The sequence below is a fragment of the Suillus subalutaceus genome (genome assembly GCF_016647625.1).
Source record: "Suillus subalutaceus strain FC151 chromosome Unknown DFJ58scaffold_57, whole genome shotgun sequence".
In the NCBI taxonomy this organism is placed as follows: Eukaryota; Fungi; Basidiomycota; class Agaricomycetes; order Boletales; family Suillaceae; genus Suillus; species Suillus subalutaceus.
Genome location: NW_024540306.1, coordinates 194,180 through 213,589, shown reverse-complemented (window position 1 = coordinate 213,589; position 19,410 = coordinate 194,180). Strand labels below are relative to the sequence as shown.

Here is a 19,410-nt window from a genome sequence, read left to right as displayed (position 1 = left end):
ATATCAAGACCGCAGAATCGTGTGGGGCCAGTGAAGAGAAATAGGGATGCAGGCTTGCGGGATAGTAGGACTGCGATGCAAAGGGGCCAATGCAGATGGGCATATTAATATTGTTAGAGGAGATAGTTGGGCGCTTGATCTGCACAGCAGGTACTCAAGCTGTGCAGCGAACAAACAAAGGAAGACGCACCTGTAACCTGTAGAGAAGTTGATCCACGACCTCCCTCCCGGTTTGACTCTGGATCGAATAAAACGCCCCCTCTCTCACAGCTTTCACTCCGCATTTGTCTTTCTGTGTACAAGCCAAGTACATCTGGATTCTGACTAACTAATGAATCCGTACGCCAATTGATGGTAAGAGCTGAAATTATCACGCACCCATTGAGTGAATCCTGAAACAAAAACCATGCTGCATCCAGCCCCTGCGAAGTACAAGCACTCAGTGACAATTGAAGCAAATAACGACATCACCCAAATCTTACACCTGCTTGATGGATAGCGGATCCTCACGTGGTCATTGGATTGGTCATTTCGAGTCTGGGACTTGGAGAAGGGCACACAGGTCGGGGAGAAATGGGAGGAAAAACACGCAGGAGTGAGTGCCATAGCATTGTCATTAGACGGTAAGACCGTGGCAAACGGGAGTTGGGATAGTGCAGTGAAATTGTGGAATATCGACACTGGCAAGATGAGCAAAAAATGGACGGGGCATACAGCGAGAGTGGCGTCTGTGTACTGGGTTTCGAGAATGGAGTCCAGTATGTGCTGAAGTTCAGACGGAGGGCGAGTGATGAGTAAATCCAACAATGGAACATTCAGAGTGTGGGATGTCGAGAACGGTAGTCGGTAGGACAATCCTCAGACCAATCAAGGCACGGGATAGAGTCTTGCATGCGGTTAGCTACCCACCCGATCATGGCAAGATGATTACCAAGGGCGAGAAATCGGACAGGCCTAGTAGGGTCAAAGTTTGGGATGCCAAGTAGCCAACACAAACTTGAACAAATTAATGCTCAGAAGTTCAGAACATTAGACTCGGCGATCGGAGGGACGGGGCCGACTGGAGGGATCCGCCTGGCGTGGACTTCGGATGGAAAAACGCTTATCGCCGGGGATATGTTTTGACCAAATTCAACACAGCCACACGTGATACAGATTTTATCCTGCAAGGAAACTACACCTTAGTAGATCACTTTATTACTATCTCCTCATGAGCGCATCCTCGCAGGCACACCATCCCATGGGACGTGACAACGCAACTATTACTAGTATGGAACCTCGAAGCCAATCAACCAATCGGAGCACTTCACCATAGAGGCACCTGGCCGCCTTACCTTTTCTGCGGATGGGATTCATGGGAAGTAGCTCGTCACTGGCTGCGAGGACGGCCACATATACACATGGAACGTTTCCGCTATCATCAAAGAAGCTGCCCTTTTGTCTGACAATGTAAGGCTGCCACTTCTTTTGCTTCACATTGACAACTTGTCCTCTCAGGAGGTCTCTCCAGAAACTTCACATACTGATGTTCACGCGTCATAGAATGATGTCAACAAATCGGTGTTCGATCTACATGTATGTGATGTGTTTCTTGCCAAATTCATCGCTTTTGAGTAACTACATCCAGGAATGCTAAACCGTGTCGACTGCGACAAGCCCCACTGATTGCCGCCGCCCCGAGTCGCCAAATTCCCCCAGGTTTTTTGAGCAAGTACCATGTCGGGTTGATGTACGCGGTCTCCGTCTATAATAGAACAATGAGTTTAACCAATATGTTGTCAGTCCTCTAGTAACACTCTAAGCCACATGGGGCAACTGAGCGCGACACTCGACCCCGACCTCTCGAAACCTGGTATCCAGCATGCTAAGCGGACGAGACATATCAGGCATTAAGTCGCGAGAGCCACCAGTAGCTGAGGTCCAGTGTACAGTGGGTAAGCCTGTACGTTTTTTTCCTTCTCGTTTTTTCTTTATCGCTAACTCCCTTTCGTGCAGAAGAACTATCATGCAAGAAAGAAGCTACTAGCTCGTCTCGACAATATTCATACTACAATAACACATTGGAGCAACGTAGAGCACTTGGACATCCTCATACCTGCGACTGCGACTGCCTCTACACTTTCTGCCGACGCTGGTGCCGCGGGGGACAACAGGGTCAATCTTGCTTTCTGAATGGCGCACTCGTTTAGTCTACTGGTTGTGTTGCATACCTATTCAGACTTCAGACGGTCAACATTAGAGACGCAGTCGCATCTACACTGGAACGACGTTGCGATTCAATATCACTATAATAAACCCCGGATGCTGGACTCTTTTTTTGCTCTGGATCAGATGTGCGTCTCTTGAGTACATAGACGACGGACATTATAAACTTCGTAGCTCTTCCTCTCCATCATCTCATCTAGTTCCCATGGACGTTCTGCACTGTCATTGTAATGTATTGGCCCTCGACTATGATGATACGATGACGATATCAATTGACACAATTAAATGCCCTTGACAGTTGAGTGCAAATTCATTTGACGCGGGAGCCGAAGATATTGTCTTCCACTTGTAGCTGAACTATTGTGCCGGTGAGTATGCGATTCAGATGACACGAAAAATATGACTAATCGATAAGTCAGATTAGAAAACGGGTACGCAAGCCTCCCTCGAGCTCCGGTCTCCATAAAGTCTTCGTCGCATGCACGGGGGATTTGAAGCTTTCTTCTGCTTCAATACACACAGGGCATGGATCGCCACATCCACGAACTTGGGCAAGTCGATTAAAATTGCTCTCGTGCGGTTAGGATGACAACGAGTTCGAAGACACAGTTCCCGCGTTTTGAGGTTTCTACTAAATGTAGATCGTTCGAGGTTGCTTAGTGTCTCGATGTTATCATCATTCGGCGATTAATTGAATTTTGAACCATTTCTATTGATATCTAAGATTGTAAGTGAATCGTGGCTCGGGACTTTGAGTTATCACATGAGGGTCAATGCTACACCTGGCTGAAGACACGTGAAACTCTTTAAGATCTTGTGCTGGATGCAGGCTTATGGGATTTTCGACCAGGCAACCATCGCCAGGTTATTGATCTTGTGACTAAATCATACCAGGATGACGCTTTACTGTCGATGTGGAACCTCCACTGCTGCCAGTAGGCCATCGCTATTGTGCTTTAGACACAATAAGGTCGCGCAAATGTCTCACTCTGAAGCGTGGCGAAACTTTGCAGCCAACAATGAATATAAAACAATATTCACACTGATATGAATAAAGCGTGGTCAATGCACACACCTGCGATACATATGTAAGGTTGCCAACAGCACAAGTTGTAAACCCACTCACCTCCAATCCTTCAACACCGCTCTTGCTCTATTCGACATAACAATTAGCCCATAGTGAGCAATTGGGATGGTTGGCCTTGGGGGAGCTTGTGAAATGGATGTATCCCAAGCCCCCCCAAGGATGATCCTCTCAAGCCTCATCATTGCTGATACCCAAACAGCTGCTTCTGGTGGGCCATCGCCCCAAATAGTATGCCGACGCGGGAGTGATCAAGTTTTAGACGTCCATCAGGTGTGTCGTAAGCTTGATCAACTTCGCGCTGGTTGCAACCTTGCATCCCAGAATTGTGTGGGTTGCTCTAGGGTTCTCCAAGGGTGAATGTTATATATCATATTGTCGAAGTACAACCACTGACTTACCGTGTGCCGCAGGACATAAGCTCTACAAGGGCCGGCCTTGTGCTGAAGTGGTAAATATGGAAAACCTCTGTGTCTACTCGCGTCAGCACAACACCGGTCCTGTCAAACTTCATTATCCTCGCTCCGCATCTTCGAGTTTTGCCCTAGATGTGGAGCGAGGATAGGTGGAAGTAGTGCCGTGGCAAGAATTTTAAATATCAGGACACGACTATGCATGCGCAAATTTCTAGTCGGCATTGTCCCCAATTGTCTGCAGGTGAATATCGTAGTTTGTCATCTCGTATAGCAATAGCTTACCGTGTGATGCAGGTCATTATGTACGTTACATAGGCGTGCTGTTCATGTCCATAGTGCCAGTCTAAACTCGCCCTGTCAGGCTTCAGGCGCAACTTAGATGTGCGAAACAAGGCACCGCACATAGCATGTACAACAATGTCCGTACAAGAACTGCGACATAGGACGCAACGCTGGTCCTGTCCGCCTTTATTAGCCCAACGGTGTTATCGTTCGTTGAACAATTTTCTATTAATCCATAGCGATAGATGCCTTCGGTAACGCGCCATCACTGGGTCAGGAGACACCTTCCTTGGATTATGGGAGATTAGAGGCTAGGAAGGTAAGAGCAAGATTGCCATTTGGCTGGCGCGGTGACGACGACTAAAATCATATGTGGGATATTTGGGACAATGATCGGAAAGGATAGAATGATGTGCCAGGCAATCCACTCGAATAGAAATGAAGCGCGAGGGGATAGATAGCAAGAATCGTATTGCACAAGTTGAGATATACAAGAGACTCGGTTGATAGCAGACTATGAAACACAATCCTGAGAGGCCAGTGAAGATAAAGAACTTATTGCGCATACTGAAGACTGGGACTTGGGCGCCTGATCTGCATAGCCATGCCGAAGCTGTGAGGCAAAACACGAAGATGCAGCATGACAGGCGCACCTCGTACCGGACTTAGACAACAACCTCCTTCTATCTCGACTCCCTCAACTCTGGCAATAAGACACCCACCCCATCGCAGCTTTCGTTCTGGTCAAGTGCAATATCTGGATTCTGAGTAAGTGATAGAGTCGTACAGCAATTGATAGTAAGAGCTGAAGTTGTCACACACCCATCAAGTGGATCCCAAAACAAAAATGATGTTAAAACCAGCCCCACCGAATCAGAAAAACTTGACGACAACGCCTTACCAAAAGATCAAAATAGATACCAGCATCAGACGCATATTGCCCTTGCCCGGCGGTGAACAGCGGATGATTACCTATGCATGGGACGGCTCATTTCGAGTCTGGGACCTGGAGAGGAGTATGCATGTCGGGGAGGAATGGAAAGATAAATATGAAAGTGTGAAGGCCATGGCATTGTCGCCGGATGGCAAGACGATGGCAAGCGGGAGTTCGGATGGCACAGTGAGATTGTGGAACATCAACACGGGCAAGGTCATCAAAGAATGGACGGGGTATATGGAGAAAGTGCGTTCTGTGTGCTGGAGTTCAGACGGAGGGCGAGTGGTGAGCGGATCCTCTGATGGAACATTCAGAGTGCAGGATGTTGAAAGCGGTACGACAATGATCGGACCAATCAAGGCAGGGGAATGGATGAATGCAGTTTGCTACTCACCCGATGCCATGAAGATTGCTACCAGCGGGGACACGCTAAAAATCTGGGACGCCGACACAGGTGAACTGTTCAAAACATTTGAGGTTGCATTTTCGTACTTGGAATGGAACAGAAAAACGCTTGTTGCTGGGGGATCTGGGATCACGAAATTCGACACAGCCACCTGGTCACAAACAACGGTTCTCGCTGAAGACTTGGGTAATACCCATACCATTTCATTATCTTCCGATGAGCGCATCCTCGCATCACACAACACCTATACCATCCAGCTATGGAACCTCGAAACCAGTCTGCCCATCGGAACCCTACTCCACCATTGTGAAGATTCGGTAACATACGCGACCTTTTCTGCGGATGGAAAATTCCTCATTACTGGCTGCGATGACGACCACATGTATACATGGGATGTTTCCGCTATTATAAAAGAAGCTGGCCTTCTGTCAGATATTGTAAGCCTGAATATATCTCGTTCTCCACCACACTAACAACAGATTACTTCCCAGGTTGATGCTACACCGCGACCAGTCTCAACGACGAAAGGTGCTCGTCGAATACCCCAAGGGTTTTTTGACAATGCAAGAGATGGTGATGTATGTGAACTTCATTTTTGATTAAATGCTTTGACCGATATGTTGTTAGTTGTCGAGCTCGCGTACTCAACCATATGGGCGACATGACCGTCCCACCCCAGCACCACGTCAACGCATCGGCAGTCGCTTATCCTCCTTCTGGCACCGCTTCAAGCCACATAGGGCAAATGAGCCCAGCAACCAATCCCGATCCCACCCTCTCAGCTGGACTCGAGTATCTGGTATACTGCGCAGACGACATGGATCGGATATCCAATTACAAGAACCACCAATAGTTGAGGTCCCGTATACAGCGGGCAAGCCTGTATGCGTCTTCCCTCAAGCGTTCTTTTATATTACTGACTCCCTTTCGCGCAGAGGAACTATCACGCAAGAAAGAAGAAGCCAGCTGCCAGCTCGTCTCGACCTCCCAAGACTCACATCACGCAGCAACCTAGTGCAGTAACGCAAGACGGACTATCATCACAACTACCACCTCCCACTGTCGCCACTACCTCGACACTTTCCGCCGTCGCTGATACTTCCGGGGCAACAGGAACGGGAACAATGTCGCATCCTCGTATCACTGTACGAGATTATGGATGGCGCGCTCGTTTCATCCTTTGGATTTGTTGCATACCTATTCAAACAACAGACGGTCGGCATTAGGGAAGCGACATTTTGGCTTCTATGTTTCATTCATTTTTGTTGTTGACACCTCTATAGCTAATTCTTCACAACCCACTTGACGTCATTGCTCTGGTATTTCACAGGCATGTAGTATCGTAGTGTACCAATATCCATCAAGTGTCGATTCATTATACGCGCATGCAAAGTTTGGAAAAGATAGCACCAAGATCGAGGAAGACGCTTGTCAAATACTCTGAGGATTCTTTGACGATATACATGAGATATGTGTGAGTTTCATCTATAGTGTCAGGGTCCTGCTTGACAAAAATATTAATTCTCTAGTCCCATTCCATGAGCGACGCGACCATCCCACCGTATCAGCACACTGGCTTTTCCTTGGTCGCTTCTGGCGCCCCCACCCCGATCCATATGAGGCAACTCAGCCTGACACCTAATATCGACCCCAACCAACTTAGCTCAAACATTCATCCATTTGCGAGAGCCACTCTTAGTCGAGGTTCCAAGCACAAGGAGTAAGCCTGTGCATTTTTTCCCTTCTTGGTTCTTCTCTATCACTTCCCCGACCTCTGTGGTGGCTCTGCGTATACCAGATTAGCCTGAGTCAAAGGTAAAATGACTTCTTGACTCCCTCAAGCTTCGAAGCTTCAACTTGAAACGCAACACTTATTTTGTCAGTTCTTAAATCACTGTAACTTGTAGTCCGCTCGAGACATGCAAGTGGTGAATGACTTGCTAGGCATAACATTTCATGATGGAGGTGTGCACTGCGTTATACAAGATTAGAAAGACTCGAGTTCAATCCAGTTCACTAGCAAATTCAGCATCCAGAAGTTCAACATTGTCTCTGAGTTGATGTTTTCGACCGATTGACTATCCTAGGTCATGATAGAGTGTTGGCCAGTCAGGAGGAACTAACGGGGCGAAATGGAGAGCTACACAACTTCAGGTGAGTGTGATCATTCGACATGGCAGGCTGCATGATCTGACAGATCCCACAGGAGCACTTGTGATTGCTAATATCTGGCGATCCTCCTTATATGTTCAGCTGTATGTACAGGTCAGAAACAGCATGGGACAACCATGATGAGCCGGACCTGTTTAAACCAGGAAGGAATATTTTACCTGCGAGTGACCCACTATCCATAAGAAGAAGACCCCTACTTGAAGGTAAAGCAAGTCGAATAATATCAAGGTTCGCTTTCCCTTTTCAAATTCTCCTGACAATAAATACTGGTGCGTCGTGGTCAGTCCACATTCCATAACAGGCTACTTTATCAAGCTGTGGATGCACTGTGGATGTGGACACTTCCCGGGACCCTACAAGAAGCTCCCATCCGCATCTTCTCTATCCTTAACTTTTACCACGCAAGTCATTTTACACCCCCATCCTTCTTAGTCGCCGTTGGGCTTGCCCACTGGGTTCCCCGATATCCTCTTACCTTACGGCCGCACCGCGCCCCACAGCTTCTATTCGCTGCAGGGTTACTCCATCCTGCCCCATATTGGCCACGTCCTGCCCTATAGCGACTACACGCTTCCCCCTAGTTTCGGATTGTCATCTTCCATGACTTCCATTAAACCACAGGGTAGTCTTTTACCGAGTATGCCGGGTTGCAACATTCGCGCGTCTGTGCCAAGCGCCCAGGCCAGACCTTATCCATCTCGTATGCCCTCATCCCCGACCACATCATTCATCGGGCGTTTGTGCACACCTATCGAGGAAGAAGAAGAAGAAGAAGAATTGACTCCCGTGGAGCCACAGGATGGCCTTTTCCCAGGCTATGACATCAGCGCGTCCGAGTCTACGCCAAGCGCTCAGGCCGGACCTTATCCATCTCGTACACCCTCATCCCCAAGCACATCATTCATCAGGAGTTTGTGTACACTTATCGAAGAGGAGGAAGAAGAATTGATTTCCGTGGAGCCACAAGGTGGCCTTTTCTCGGGCTGTGACGTCAGCGCGTCTGTGCCAGGCGCTCAGGCTGGATCCTATCGTACGCCTTCATCCCCGAGCACATCATTCATCAGGCGATTGTGCACACTTATCGAGGAGGGAGAAGAAGAATGAGCGTTGAGAAGCAGTTGAAGAATCGGAAGATGGTGTAGTGTAGATGAGATCTCGATGCGCATGAATTATGTATATTATCCATTCCTTAAGCTAAGACTGACACATACGTATATACTGTACAGCATATGAATTGAGATTTAAAAGGAAGAAAGCCAATGATGAAATAATAATAATCTGACTTTATGAGACTGGCTGAAAGCTCGGGAAGTGCGATGGTGGACATCATGTAGAAACCAAGGAGCTATGATAGAAATGAACCCAAGTGGAATGAAAACTAGACCAGCCAGCGTGGCACGGTAGGACGTCTTGAGCAGAACGAGAAAGGCTACGGCACGAGTGAGGCATAGGTGGCGAGCAGCGTGCATGAATACGTATCGATCCCACAGCTCCAGAACCCCATCTTGGAACACATCTGTATAATGTACACGAAATGAGTAAAGAGAAAACAAGAATTGTACACGTGCCATTGATCTACACAATATGCTGAAGTTGTGAGTCAAACGGATACAGCATAAATATACACCTGAAGAAGCCTTAAACGTTTAAACGTTTGAACAACAACTATCACCAAACATGACTCCTGCCCTTGTATGCAAAGAAAAATCAAAAGCCTTGATAAGATTGAATATGGAAGGACAATCGAGCCTAGCTAGTCGCGTAACATATAAAACTCTCTTGCTGCCCAGATGCACCTGCTGACCAGCATGACCCTCAGACTTAATGCATCGCACAGAACGGTAATTGCAAAGTAGATCGAACCTTTTCTTGCGCGAATCGGAAGAAGCGAACGGCTCGGTAATGTCATGTTTGCATCGAGGAGCGCTGCAGCGAGGGGTTTCCATGCTTGTACCATAGATGTTGCTCGTCAAGCACTGTACCCAACCGGAGGGATCAAGGTAGGCGTCAAGATGTAGGTTTTTATTATCACACTTACCAGGTGTTGTTGACAGCATTGCCCTGCTACATTCTGGAATTCTGTTTGCAAGGCGAAGAGCGTCTGTATTGGCGATGCAACTCGAATATCAAAGACACGAGTGTAGATGCTAGACTTGTAAATTTTGGGGTGAGATTAATCGTCTCATCGTTTGAACCTGGGCCTTCTTGAGCACCACCCGTCGAGGATGCTGAGGCGGCGACTTCTCCGACAGCGAATTCCATAAGTCAACGTGTGGAAAGGTCGCTATCAGAAGATAGAATTGGTGTCGCGCAGACTCTAACAGGGTGACCGTGTACACCATGGAGCAACGAAAGGACTGCAACGCCTCATGACTCGTGCAAATCCGTTCCTCTGAGTACGTAGACATAGACCTGGAAGAGGGAGGAAATGAGTGATTGGATGAAGACTAGGAAAATGTGAGCAGGGTGGACAGATTGCAACGAGGAAGGTGAAAATTTCAGGTTGGACGTTGAGAACCATGACAAGGGCCGGAGGGAAGAGCATGATGCGTCGGATTGGACTCTCGAGAGAAATGGGAATGGATTAGAAGACTGCAGAATCATATTGGCCCAAAGCAAGCTTCAAGTGGTGGGATTGTAGGACCGCGATGCCGATGGGTCAACACAGACGAAGGAAGTGGGCGTATTGTGCAAAAAGAGCACTGGGCGCTTAATCTGCACAGCCAGTGCTGAAGCTGTGAAGCGAACACGAGGATGGAGCAAGGAAGACGCACCAGCAGAAGACTTCAACGACGACCTCCCTCCTGACCTGCATCTCCATTGAACGAAACGCCCACTCCGTCGCCGCTTTCGTTCCGCATTTGTCTTTTTGTATACGAGTCGAGTTCATCTGGATTCTGAGTAAGTGACGAATTCGTACGGCAATTGATGGTAAGAGCAGAAATTATCACGCATCGAAGTGAATCCTGACACCAAAATCATGGATGCCCTTGCGAAGCAGCACTCAGTGACAATGCCTTACCGAATAATCAAAGTAAAGAAGGGCATCAGGCACATCCTACACCTTCCCGGTGGACAGTGGAGTATCATCTATTCATTGGGATGGGTCATTTCGAGTCTGGGACTTGGAAAGGGGCACGCAGGTCAGGGAGGAATGGAAGGACAAAGAAAGAGAAGTGGAGGCCATAGCATTGTTGCCGGATGGTAAGACCGTAGCAAGCAGGAGTTCATATGGCCGCCTGGCGCAGTGAAATTTTGGAACGTCAACACAGGCAAGGTTAGCAAAACATTGACGGGGCATACAAGCCAAGTGATGTCTGTGTGCTGGAGTCCAGACGGTGGACGGGTGGCAAGCGGATCCAGAGGTCATACATGGATGTTGAGAGTGGAAAAAATATCCTTGAACCAATTAAGGCAGGCCCGGGGTACGTAGACGCAGTTTGCTACTCACCCGATGGCATATGGAAGATTGCCACCAAGTGCTGGGTATATATGGGCTGAAAATCTGGGATGCCAACTCGGGCAAATTGCTCGAAAAGCTAATACCTGGCATGGACCTCGGATGGTTTTCTCTATCGTTAAAGAAGCTGACCTTCTGTCAGATATTGTAAGCTTAGATATTTCTTCTTCAATGGCATCACGTTGACAACGAGCTCGCTCATCCTGTCAGGTAGTCTCTTCAGACGCTAATCTTTGTTCGACACTGGGTGCTGTCAACAAACCAGTGCTAGTGTTCAATCCAGATGTATGTGATATTTCATTCATCGCTCTTGACGACATTCCAGGCTGATGCTACCCCGCGTCGACCGTGAGAAGCCCCACAGATCGCCGAAGCTCCAAGCTGCCGAATTCCCCCAGGGTTTTTTGACAATGTACCACGTCCTGTTGATGCCAGTGTACGCGATCTCTATCTTTCATAGAACAGTGTATTTGACCAATATGTCAGTCCTCTGCATCACGCAGTCAACGCACCCTCCTTGGTCGCTTACCGAGCTTCTTGCACCTCCGCCGCTCCAAGCCACATACAACATCACGCAGTCAACACACCCTCCTTAGTCGCTTACCGACCTTCTTTCGCCGCCGCCGTTCCAAGCCATACACAACAACCGAGCGCAACACCCAACCCTGATCCCGCTCTCTCGTCTGGACTCGAAAAATAGTGTCTGGCATGTTACACAGACGATCTCAGTTGTGAGAGCCACCGATAGTCGATGTTCCATACACAGCGGGCAAGCCTGTACCTTTTTTCCATCCTTTTTTCTATTTTATCACTGACTTTTGTACAGAGGAACTATCACGCAAGATAGAAGACAACTGCCGGCTCCTCTCGACCTCCCAATACTTATGTTTTGCCTGTTGGTCATCACAGGGCACAGCATTATCATTGCAGCAACCACTCTCCCCAATGCTACGACATCGGGGGGACCTTCCACAGCCATTGCTACTGCGATGGCGACTGACACGTTGTCCGCATCCTGATATTGTCATAACTCAGGCCGGATGCTGGACTCGGTTTTTGCTCGGGATCGGTTGCGCCTCTCTTCAACACACAGATGATGGTCAACATTAGGTATATTTCGGACATTCCTTACATGTCACGCTTCATGGTATATTGATTGCAACTCAGTATATATACAGTAGTTAGTTCTTGTGTTGACGGCTGTGTGCCCTTGCCAGTGCAGTGAATGTGAACTAAATATGTCACTGGAATTGTACAGACTGCGTTTGTGGTGACACTGGGCATGTAGAGCACGGACAGACAGTCCGTTCTTTCCTTTGGAGCATCAAATGAAATACAGTCGGCTTGTTCAAATTCTTAGGCTAGATACTTGAGGTATCGTACATCTGGATTGCAGCCTGTCTCACCGACCAGAAAGTCCATATAGCTTGCCCAGTGTGCATGAATTTGATTTGATCTTACAAAAATGCGACAAATGTTCGCGAGAAACGAGGGGCAGGTCAATGTGCTGGTCACTGGGAGACGTTGCGTAGCACTGCGAGCGTGCATATGTCTGCTCGATAGTGAGTCAATCACTAGCCTGATTCGCGGACAGCACGTCTAGCCCAAATATGACAGACAAGGGCTCGGAACTACCTAAGATTGTAAGTGAACATGTGGCTCGGGACCTTCACAATATCACATGAGGGTCAATGCCACACCTGGCTCAAGACACATGAAACTCGCTAAGATCTTGTGCTGGATGCAGGCTTATGGGATTTTCGACCAGACAACCATCGCCAGGCTATTGATCTTGTGATTAAATCATACAAGGATGACGCTTTATTGTCGATGTGGAACCTCTGCCACCGCCAGTAGGCCATCGCCATTGTGCTTTAGACACAACAAGGTCGGGCAAATATCTCACTCTGAAACGTGGCGAAACTTTGCAGCCAACAATAAATATGAAACAATGTCCACACACTGATATGGATAAAGCGTGATCAATGCACACACCTGCGATACATATATGAGGTCGCCAACAGCATGACTTGTAAGCTCACTCACTTCCAACCCTTCAACACCGCTCTTGCTCTATTCGACCCACCAATCGGCTCATGGTGAGGAGTTGGGATGATTGGCCTTGGGGGAGCTTGTGACATGGATGTATCCCAAGCCCTCTCAAGGATGATCCTCTCAAGCCTCCTCATCATCGCCAATACCCAAGTAGCTGCTTCTGGTGGGGATCGTTACAAATAGTATGCCGATGCGGGAGTGATCAAGCTTCAGGCGCCCCTCAGGTGTGTGCCTCAGGTGTGTCTTAAGCCTGATCGACTTCGCGCTGGTTGCAACCTTGCACCCCAGAATGGTGTGAGTTGCTCTAGGGTTCTCCAAAGGTAAATGTTATATATCATATTGTCGAAGTATAACCACTGACTTACCGTGCCGCAGGACATAAGCTCTACAAGGGCCGGCCTTGTGCTGAAGTGGGTAAATATGGAAGACCTCCGTGTCTACTCACCTCAGCACGAGCCCGGTCCTGTCAGGCTTCATTGTCCTCGCTCCGCATCTTCGAAATTTTCCCTAGATGCGGAGCGAGGGTAGGTGGAGGTGGTGCCGTGGCAAGAATCCTAAATGCTAGGACACAACTATGCATGTAGCCGGAATTGTCCTTGATGTTCTAGTGGATTTTCTGAAGGTAAATATCGTAGTTTGTCACCTCGTATTACCATGTGATGCAGGTCATTATGTACGTCCTATGAAGGCGACCTTACACTGACATTCGAATGACGTAGCATTTATGTCTTCGTGTGTCAGTATAAGCTCGCCTTGAATGGTCGCAGCTTTGCATAACAGAATGGTGAGTTGCACTAGGATTCTCAGGAGGTAAATGTTATATATTATATCGTCGAAGTATAACAACTGACTTGCTGTGTGCCGCAGGACATAAGTCCTACGAGGGTCGACTGCTTGCGTGAGCAACAGTCACAGGACCAGGATACATCCGACGCACGATCATGTCATTCCCAGCAGACGAGACGATGGTCGTTTGAGAGATCATCTTGCTGGTGGCGGAGAAGGAAGATGCCTTAGGTAACGCGCCATCAATGGGTCAGGAGACACCTTCCTTGGATTATGGGGGGCTAGAGTCGGGAAACGGCTAGGAAGGGGATAAAAGGATTGCCATTTGGCTGGCGCAGTAATGACGGCTAAAAGCATATGTGGGACATTGGGGACAAAGATCAGAGAGGATGGCATAATGTGTTAGGCAATCCACTCAAATAGAAATGAAGCGAGAGGGGATAGATAGCAAGAATCGTATTGCACGAGCCAAGATATACAAGAGACCTGGTTGAGAGTAAGACAGCGAAACACAATGCTGAGAGGTCAGTGGAAATGAATAACTTACTGCGCATATAAGAAACCAAAGGTCCAGACTTGAGCGCCTGATCTGCATAGCCACGCGGAAGCTGTGAGGCAAGACAGGAAGATGCAGCATGACTTGTACCGGACTTGAACGTTAACAGCAACCTCCTTCCAGCTCGACTCCCTCCCTCAACCCTGGGAAGAAAACGCCCACTCCATCGCAGCTTTCGTTCTGGTTAAGTACTGCGTCTGGATTCTGAGTAAGTAATAAATTTGTACAGCAGTTGATAGTAAGAGCTGAAATTATCACGCACCCTTCAAGTGAATCCCAAAACAAAATAATGTGGTGTCCAGCCCCTGCAAAGTATAAGAATTTGACGACAACGCCTCACCGAAGGATCAAAGTAGATACAGCATCAGACGCATATTGACCTTGCCCAGCGAACAGCGGATGATCACCTATGCGCAGGATGGTTCATTTCTGGGACTTGGAGAGGAGCACGCAAGTCGGGGAGGAATGGGAGGATAAAGATGAAAGTGTGAAGGCCATGGCATTGTCCCCGGACGGCAAGAAGATAGCAAGTGGGAGTTCGGATGGCACAGTGAGATTGTGGAACATCAACACGGGCAAGATCATCGAACAATGGACGGGACATACAGAGAGTGAGCGTTCTGTGTGCTGGAATCCAGACGGAAGGCGAATAGCGAGCGTATCCTCCAATGGAACACTCAGAGTGCGGGATATTGAAAGCGGTGGGACAATTATTGGACCAATCAAGGCAGGAGATCCTACCGTGTACGGTGTGTTCGTGGTTTGCTACTCACCCGATGACAAGATGATTGCCACGGGTGGGCTCGGGCTGAAAGTCTGGGATGCGAACACAGGCGAATTGCTTAAGACGCTCGACGGTTTTTTTATATGCCTGGCATGGACCTCGGATGGAAAAACAATTTTTGCCAATGAATCCAAGATCGACACAGCCACATGGACTGTTGACGTGCGTAAACACTTTTCCAATTTCATTTCAGTATCTCCCAATGAAGGTATCCTCCATACCTGGACAAGACAGTGCAACTATGGAACCTCGAAACCAACCAACCCATCGGAACACCACTTCACCATGAACAGATTGCCAAATCCGCGACCTTTTCTGCAGATGGAAAGTTCCTCATCACAGCTGCCGTGACTCCAACCACATATACACATGGGATGTTTCCGCTATCGTCAAAGAGGCTGGCCTTTCATCAGATATTGTAAGCTTCAATACATTTCTTCTTCAATGACCTTTGAACTACGTTGACAATGGCTCCCTCAGGGTGATGCTATACGGCAACCAGTTCCAAAGATGAAAGGTGCTCGTCGAATACCCCAAGGGTTTTTTGACGATGCCCTGTGAGAAGCTAATGTACGCGATCTCCATCTGTTATAGCATGCTCTCACACATGTGCTGTCAGTTGCGCATTCGTCTATCCCAATCCCATGGGTTACATAACTGCCACACTCTATTACCACGTCAACGCACCTTCAGTCGCTTTTCCTCCTTCTGCCGTCGCTTCAAGCCACATGGGACAACTGAACCAGACACCCGATCCCGATCTCTCAGCTGGACTCGGAACCTAGGATTGGTATACTACGCAGACGAGATGGATCGGACAACCAGTTGCAAGAGCTCGAGGCTCGAGGTCCCTTGCACAGCGGGAAAGCCTGTGCGTTTTTTCTCTTTCACAGTTCTTCTTTATCGCTGACTTCTCTTCGCGCAGAGGAACTATCACGCAAGAAAGAAGAAGCCAGCTGCGAGCTCATCTTGACCTCCCAATACTCATACCACGCAACAACCCAGCGGACAAACCACATCATCATTGTCACAGCTACCACCTCCAATTACTACCACCTCTATACTTTCTGCCGTCGCTGGTATTGCTGGAGCACCGGGAGTACCCCCGCATCCTCATATCACCGGTGCTGGATGGCGCGCTCGTTTTGTAGGCTGGGTTTGCTGCATGCCTATTCAGAACACGGACGGCCAACATTAGGGAAACGACATGTTTCGTTCATTTTTGTTCTTTGACTTATCTATAGCTAATCTTTCACGACCTTCTTGCCGTCGTCGTCTAGTATTTCACTGGCGTGTAGTATCATAGTGTACCAATATCCACCAGGTGTTGATTCATTATATGCGCATGTGAATTTTGAAAAAAGATAATACCAAGATCGAGCAAGACACTTGTCAAATACCCCGAGGATTCTTTGACGATACACAAGATATATGTGAGTTTCATCTATAATGGCAGAGTCTTGCTTGACAAAAGTATTAGTTCTCTACCGTTCCATGGGCAACGTGACCGTCCCGCCGTTTCATCACACCAACTTTTCATTAGTCGCTTACCTACTTCTGGCGCCGCCGCCCCGATCTACGAGGCAACTGAACCTGACACCTAATATTGACCCCGGTCCAATTTGACTCAAACCTTCGTCCCTGACATCCAGTTGCGAGAGCCACTCGTAGTCGAGGTTCCATGCACAAGGGGCAAGCCTGCACTTTTTTTTTTCCTTCTTCTCTATCACTGCTCCGACTTCTGTGGTGTCTCTGCGTTTACTGAATCGACGGTGAAGTCCGCATCAATGACGGATGCCAAATCTTGACTCCTTCGAGCTTCAAAGCTCCAACTTGAAACGCAAAACTTCGTCAGTTCCTAAACCACTGTGACTTGTAGCGCGCTCGAGACATGCAAGTGGTGAATGGCTTGCTAGGCACAGCCTTTTCATAATGGATGTGTGCACTGCGTTATATTGGCGTTAAAGGTATTGGCGTTATACAAGGTTAGCAAGACTTGAGTTCAATCTAGTTCACTGGCAATTCCAGCATCAAGAATTTCGATATGCATTGGATTCCATTGTCTTTCAATTGATTTTCTCAACCGATTGTAACTATTCCAGGCTATAACCGATTGTTGGCCAGGAAGCAACGGGGCGAAATGGGGAGCTACACAACTTCAGGTGACTGATCATTCGACAGGGCAGGCTGCATGATCTGACAGATCCCACAGGAACACTTATAATAGCTAATATCTGGTGAGTGTCATTCTTGCTCGACTTCTCCTTATATGTTCAGCTGTATGTACAGGTCGGAAACAGCCCGCAGAAAGGCGTCTTTTACCTGTGAGCGAGCCTCTATCCACAAGAAGACCCCGATTTGAAGGTAAAGCAAGTCGACGAATATCAAGGTTCGCTTTCCCTGTCCAAATTCTCCTGACAATAAATACTGGTGCGTCATGGCCATCACTCCACATTCCATAACTGGCCACTTTATCAAGCTGTGGATGCGCTGTGGATGTGGACACTTCCCGGGACCCTACAAGAAGCTCCCACCCACATCTTAACTTTTACCACGCAAGTCATTTTTCATCCCCATCCTTCTTGGTCGCCGCTAGGTTTGCCCTCTGTGTTCTCCAGTATCCTCTTGTCTCAGGGCCACACCACGCCCTACAGCTTCTATTCGTTGCAGGGCTACTCTACCCTGCCCCCTAAGTGGCTACATCCCGTCCTATATCGACTACATGCTGCCTCCTAGTTTCAAGTCACCGTCTTCCATGACTTCTGTGAAACCACGGGGCGGCCTGTTCCCGAGTTTGCTATGTTGCGACTTCCGCGTGTCTGCGCCAAGCGCTCAGGCTGGACCTTATCCATCTCATATGCTCTCATCCCCAAGTACATCATTCATTGGGCGTTTGTGCACACCTATCGAGGAAGAGGAAGATGAAGAATTGACTCCCGTGGAGCCACAGGGTGGCCTTCTCCTGGGCTGCGACATCAGCGCGCGTGTGCCAAGCACTCCGGTCGGACCATATCCACCTCGTACACCCTCATCCCCGAGCACATCATTCATCAGGAGTTTGTGTACACTTACCGAAGAGGAAGATGAAGAAGATGAAGAATTGACTTCCGTGGAGCCACAGGGTGGCCTTTTCCCGCGCTGCGACACCAGCGCGTCTGTGTCAAGCGCTCAGGCCGGACCCTGCCCATCTCGTACACCCTCATCCCCTAGCACATCATTCATCAGGCGTTTGTGCACACTTATCGAGGAGGGAGAAGAAGAATGAGCGTTGAGAAGCAGTTGAAGAATCGGAAGATGGTGTGGTGAAGATGAGATCTTGATGCGCATGAATTATGTACATTATCCATTCCTTAAGCTAAGACTGGTCCGAGTAACACATACGTATATACTGTACAGCATAAACTTGAATTGAGATTTCATATTATAACTGAGGATGAAAAAAAAACTTACGGCTTTCAGACGCTGACTGAAACCTCAGGAAGGTTGCAGCACGAGTCAGGCATAGGTGGCGAGCAGCAGGCATGATTACGTGTTGATCCACCGCTCATCTTGGAACACATCTTTCTTTCGCTGTATAATGTACACAAAATGAGTAAAGACTCGTGCCGCCAGCCTCTCGGTCATCTTAGCATCATTGCCCACATTGAGGAGCAGTCGGGCGACGAATGCAGTCGTGCTCACATCACCCTTCAGACGCGCAGTCGAGAGCTGAAAATTGCCTCCTTAAGCTATGATGAGACAGGCATCGTACGTACACACCTGATTTATAAGTTGAAGAAATGCTCGGGGATCTATAGGACGTCAATACCAATGTATAACTCTAACCGAGGAATGTGTGAAACGACATGAGAACGAGTTGCTGATGTGTGCTTTGAAAAAACTTGTACTTGGTAGGGGTGAATAATCCCTTACTGGTGATGGAGAAAGCCTATTCAATGTGTTTGCACGACATGTTCCTCCAAGTACGAGGATGTGAATCTGGAAGAGGCGGGAAATGACTGATTGGACGAACGCTAGGAAAAATGTAAGGAGGATAGCAAGATTGAGAATTAGCCAGCAGGGAGATGAAAAAGAAAAGTTCACGTAGAGGTTGAGAACCAAGGTCGGAAAGAGGAGCAGGATGAGTTCAGTTAGACTCCCCAAGAAATGCAGACAGAAAAGATAGATACGACAATTGCAGAATCGCATTGGGCGTGTGGAGAAACAGCAGGTTTGCTGGATAGTAGAACCTTGATGCCGAGGGGTCAACCAGTCAATGCTCATATTG

The 19,410-nt window shown here is 48.1% G+C and overlaps 2 protein-coding genes across 2 annotated transcripts; both read left to right on the top strand.

The window, feature by feature from the left end:
* Positions 1-4,834: 4,834 nt before the first annotated feature.
* Positions 4,835-8,606, top strand: DFJ58DRAFT_728306 (WD40-repeat-containing domain protein; the record flags this gene model as incomplete). Its single annotated transcript, XM_041385578.1, has 5 exons — positions 4,835-5,767; positions 5,822-5,908; positions 5,958-6,212; positions 6,266-6,475; positions 7,935-8,606. The coding sequence occupies 5 exons, from the start codon at positions 4,835-4,837 to the stop codon at positions 8,604-8,606; spliced, it is 2,157 nt and encodes a 718-aa protein (XP_041243623.1).
* Positions 8,607-17,689: 9,083 nt separating this feature from the next.
* DFJ58DRAFT_789920 (uncharacterized protein) lies at positions 17,690-18,535 on the top strand. The gene has a single exon (XM_041390243.1). It carries the CDS (start codon positions 17,866-17,868, stop codon positions 18,406-18,408), a length of 543 nt encoding a protein of 180 aa, XP_041243622.1. The 5' UTR covers positions 17,690-17,865; the 3' UTR covers positions 18,409-18,535.
* The last annotated feature ends 875 nt before the right edge of the window (positions 18,536-19,410 follow it).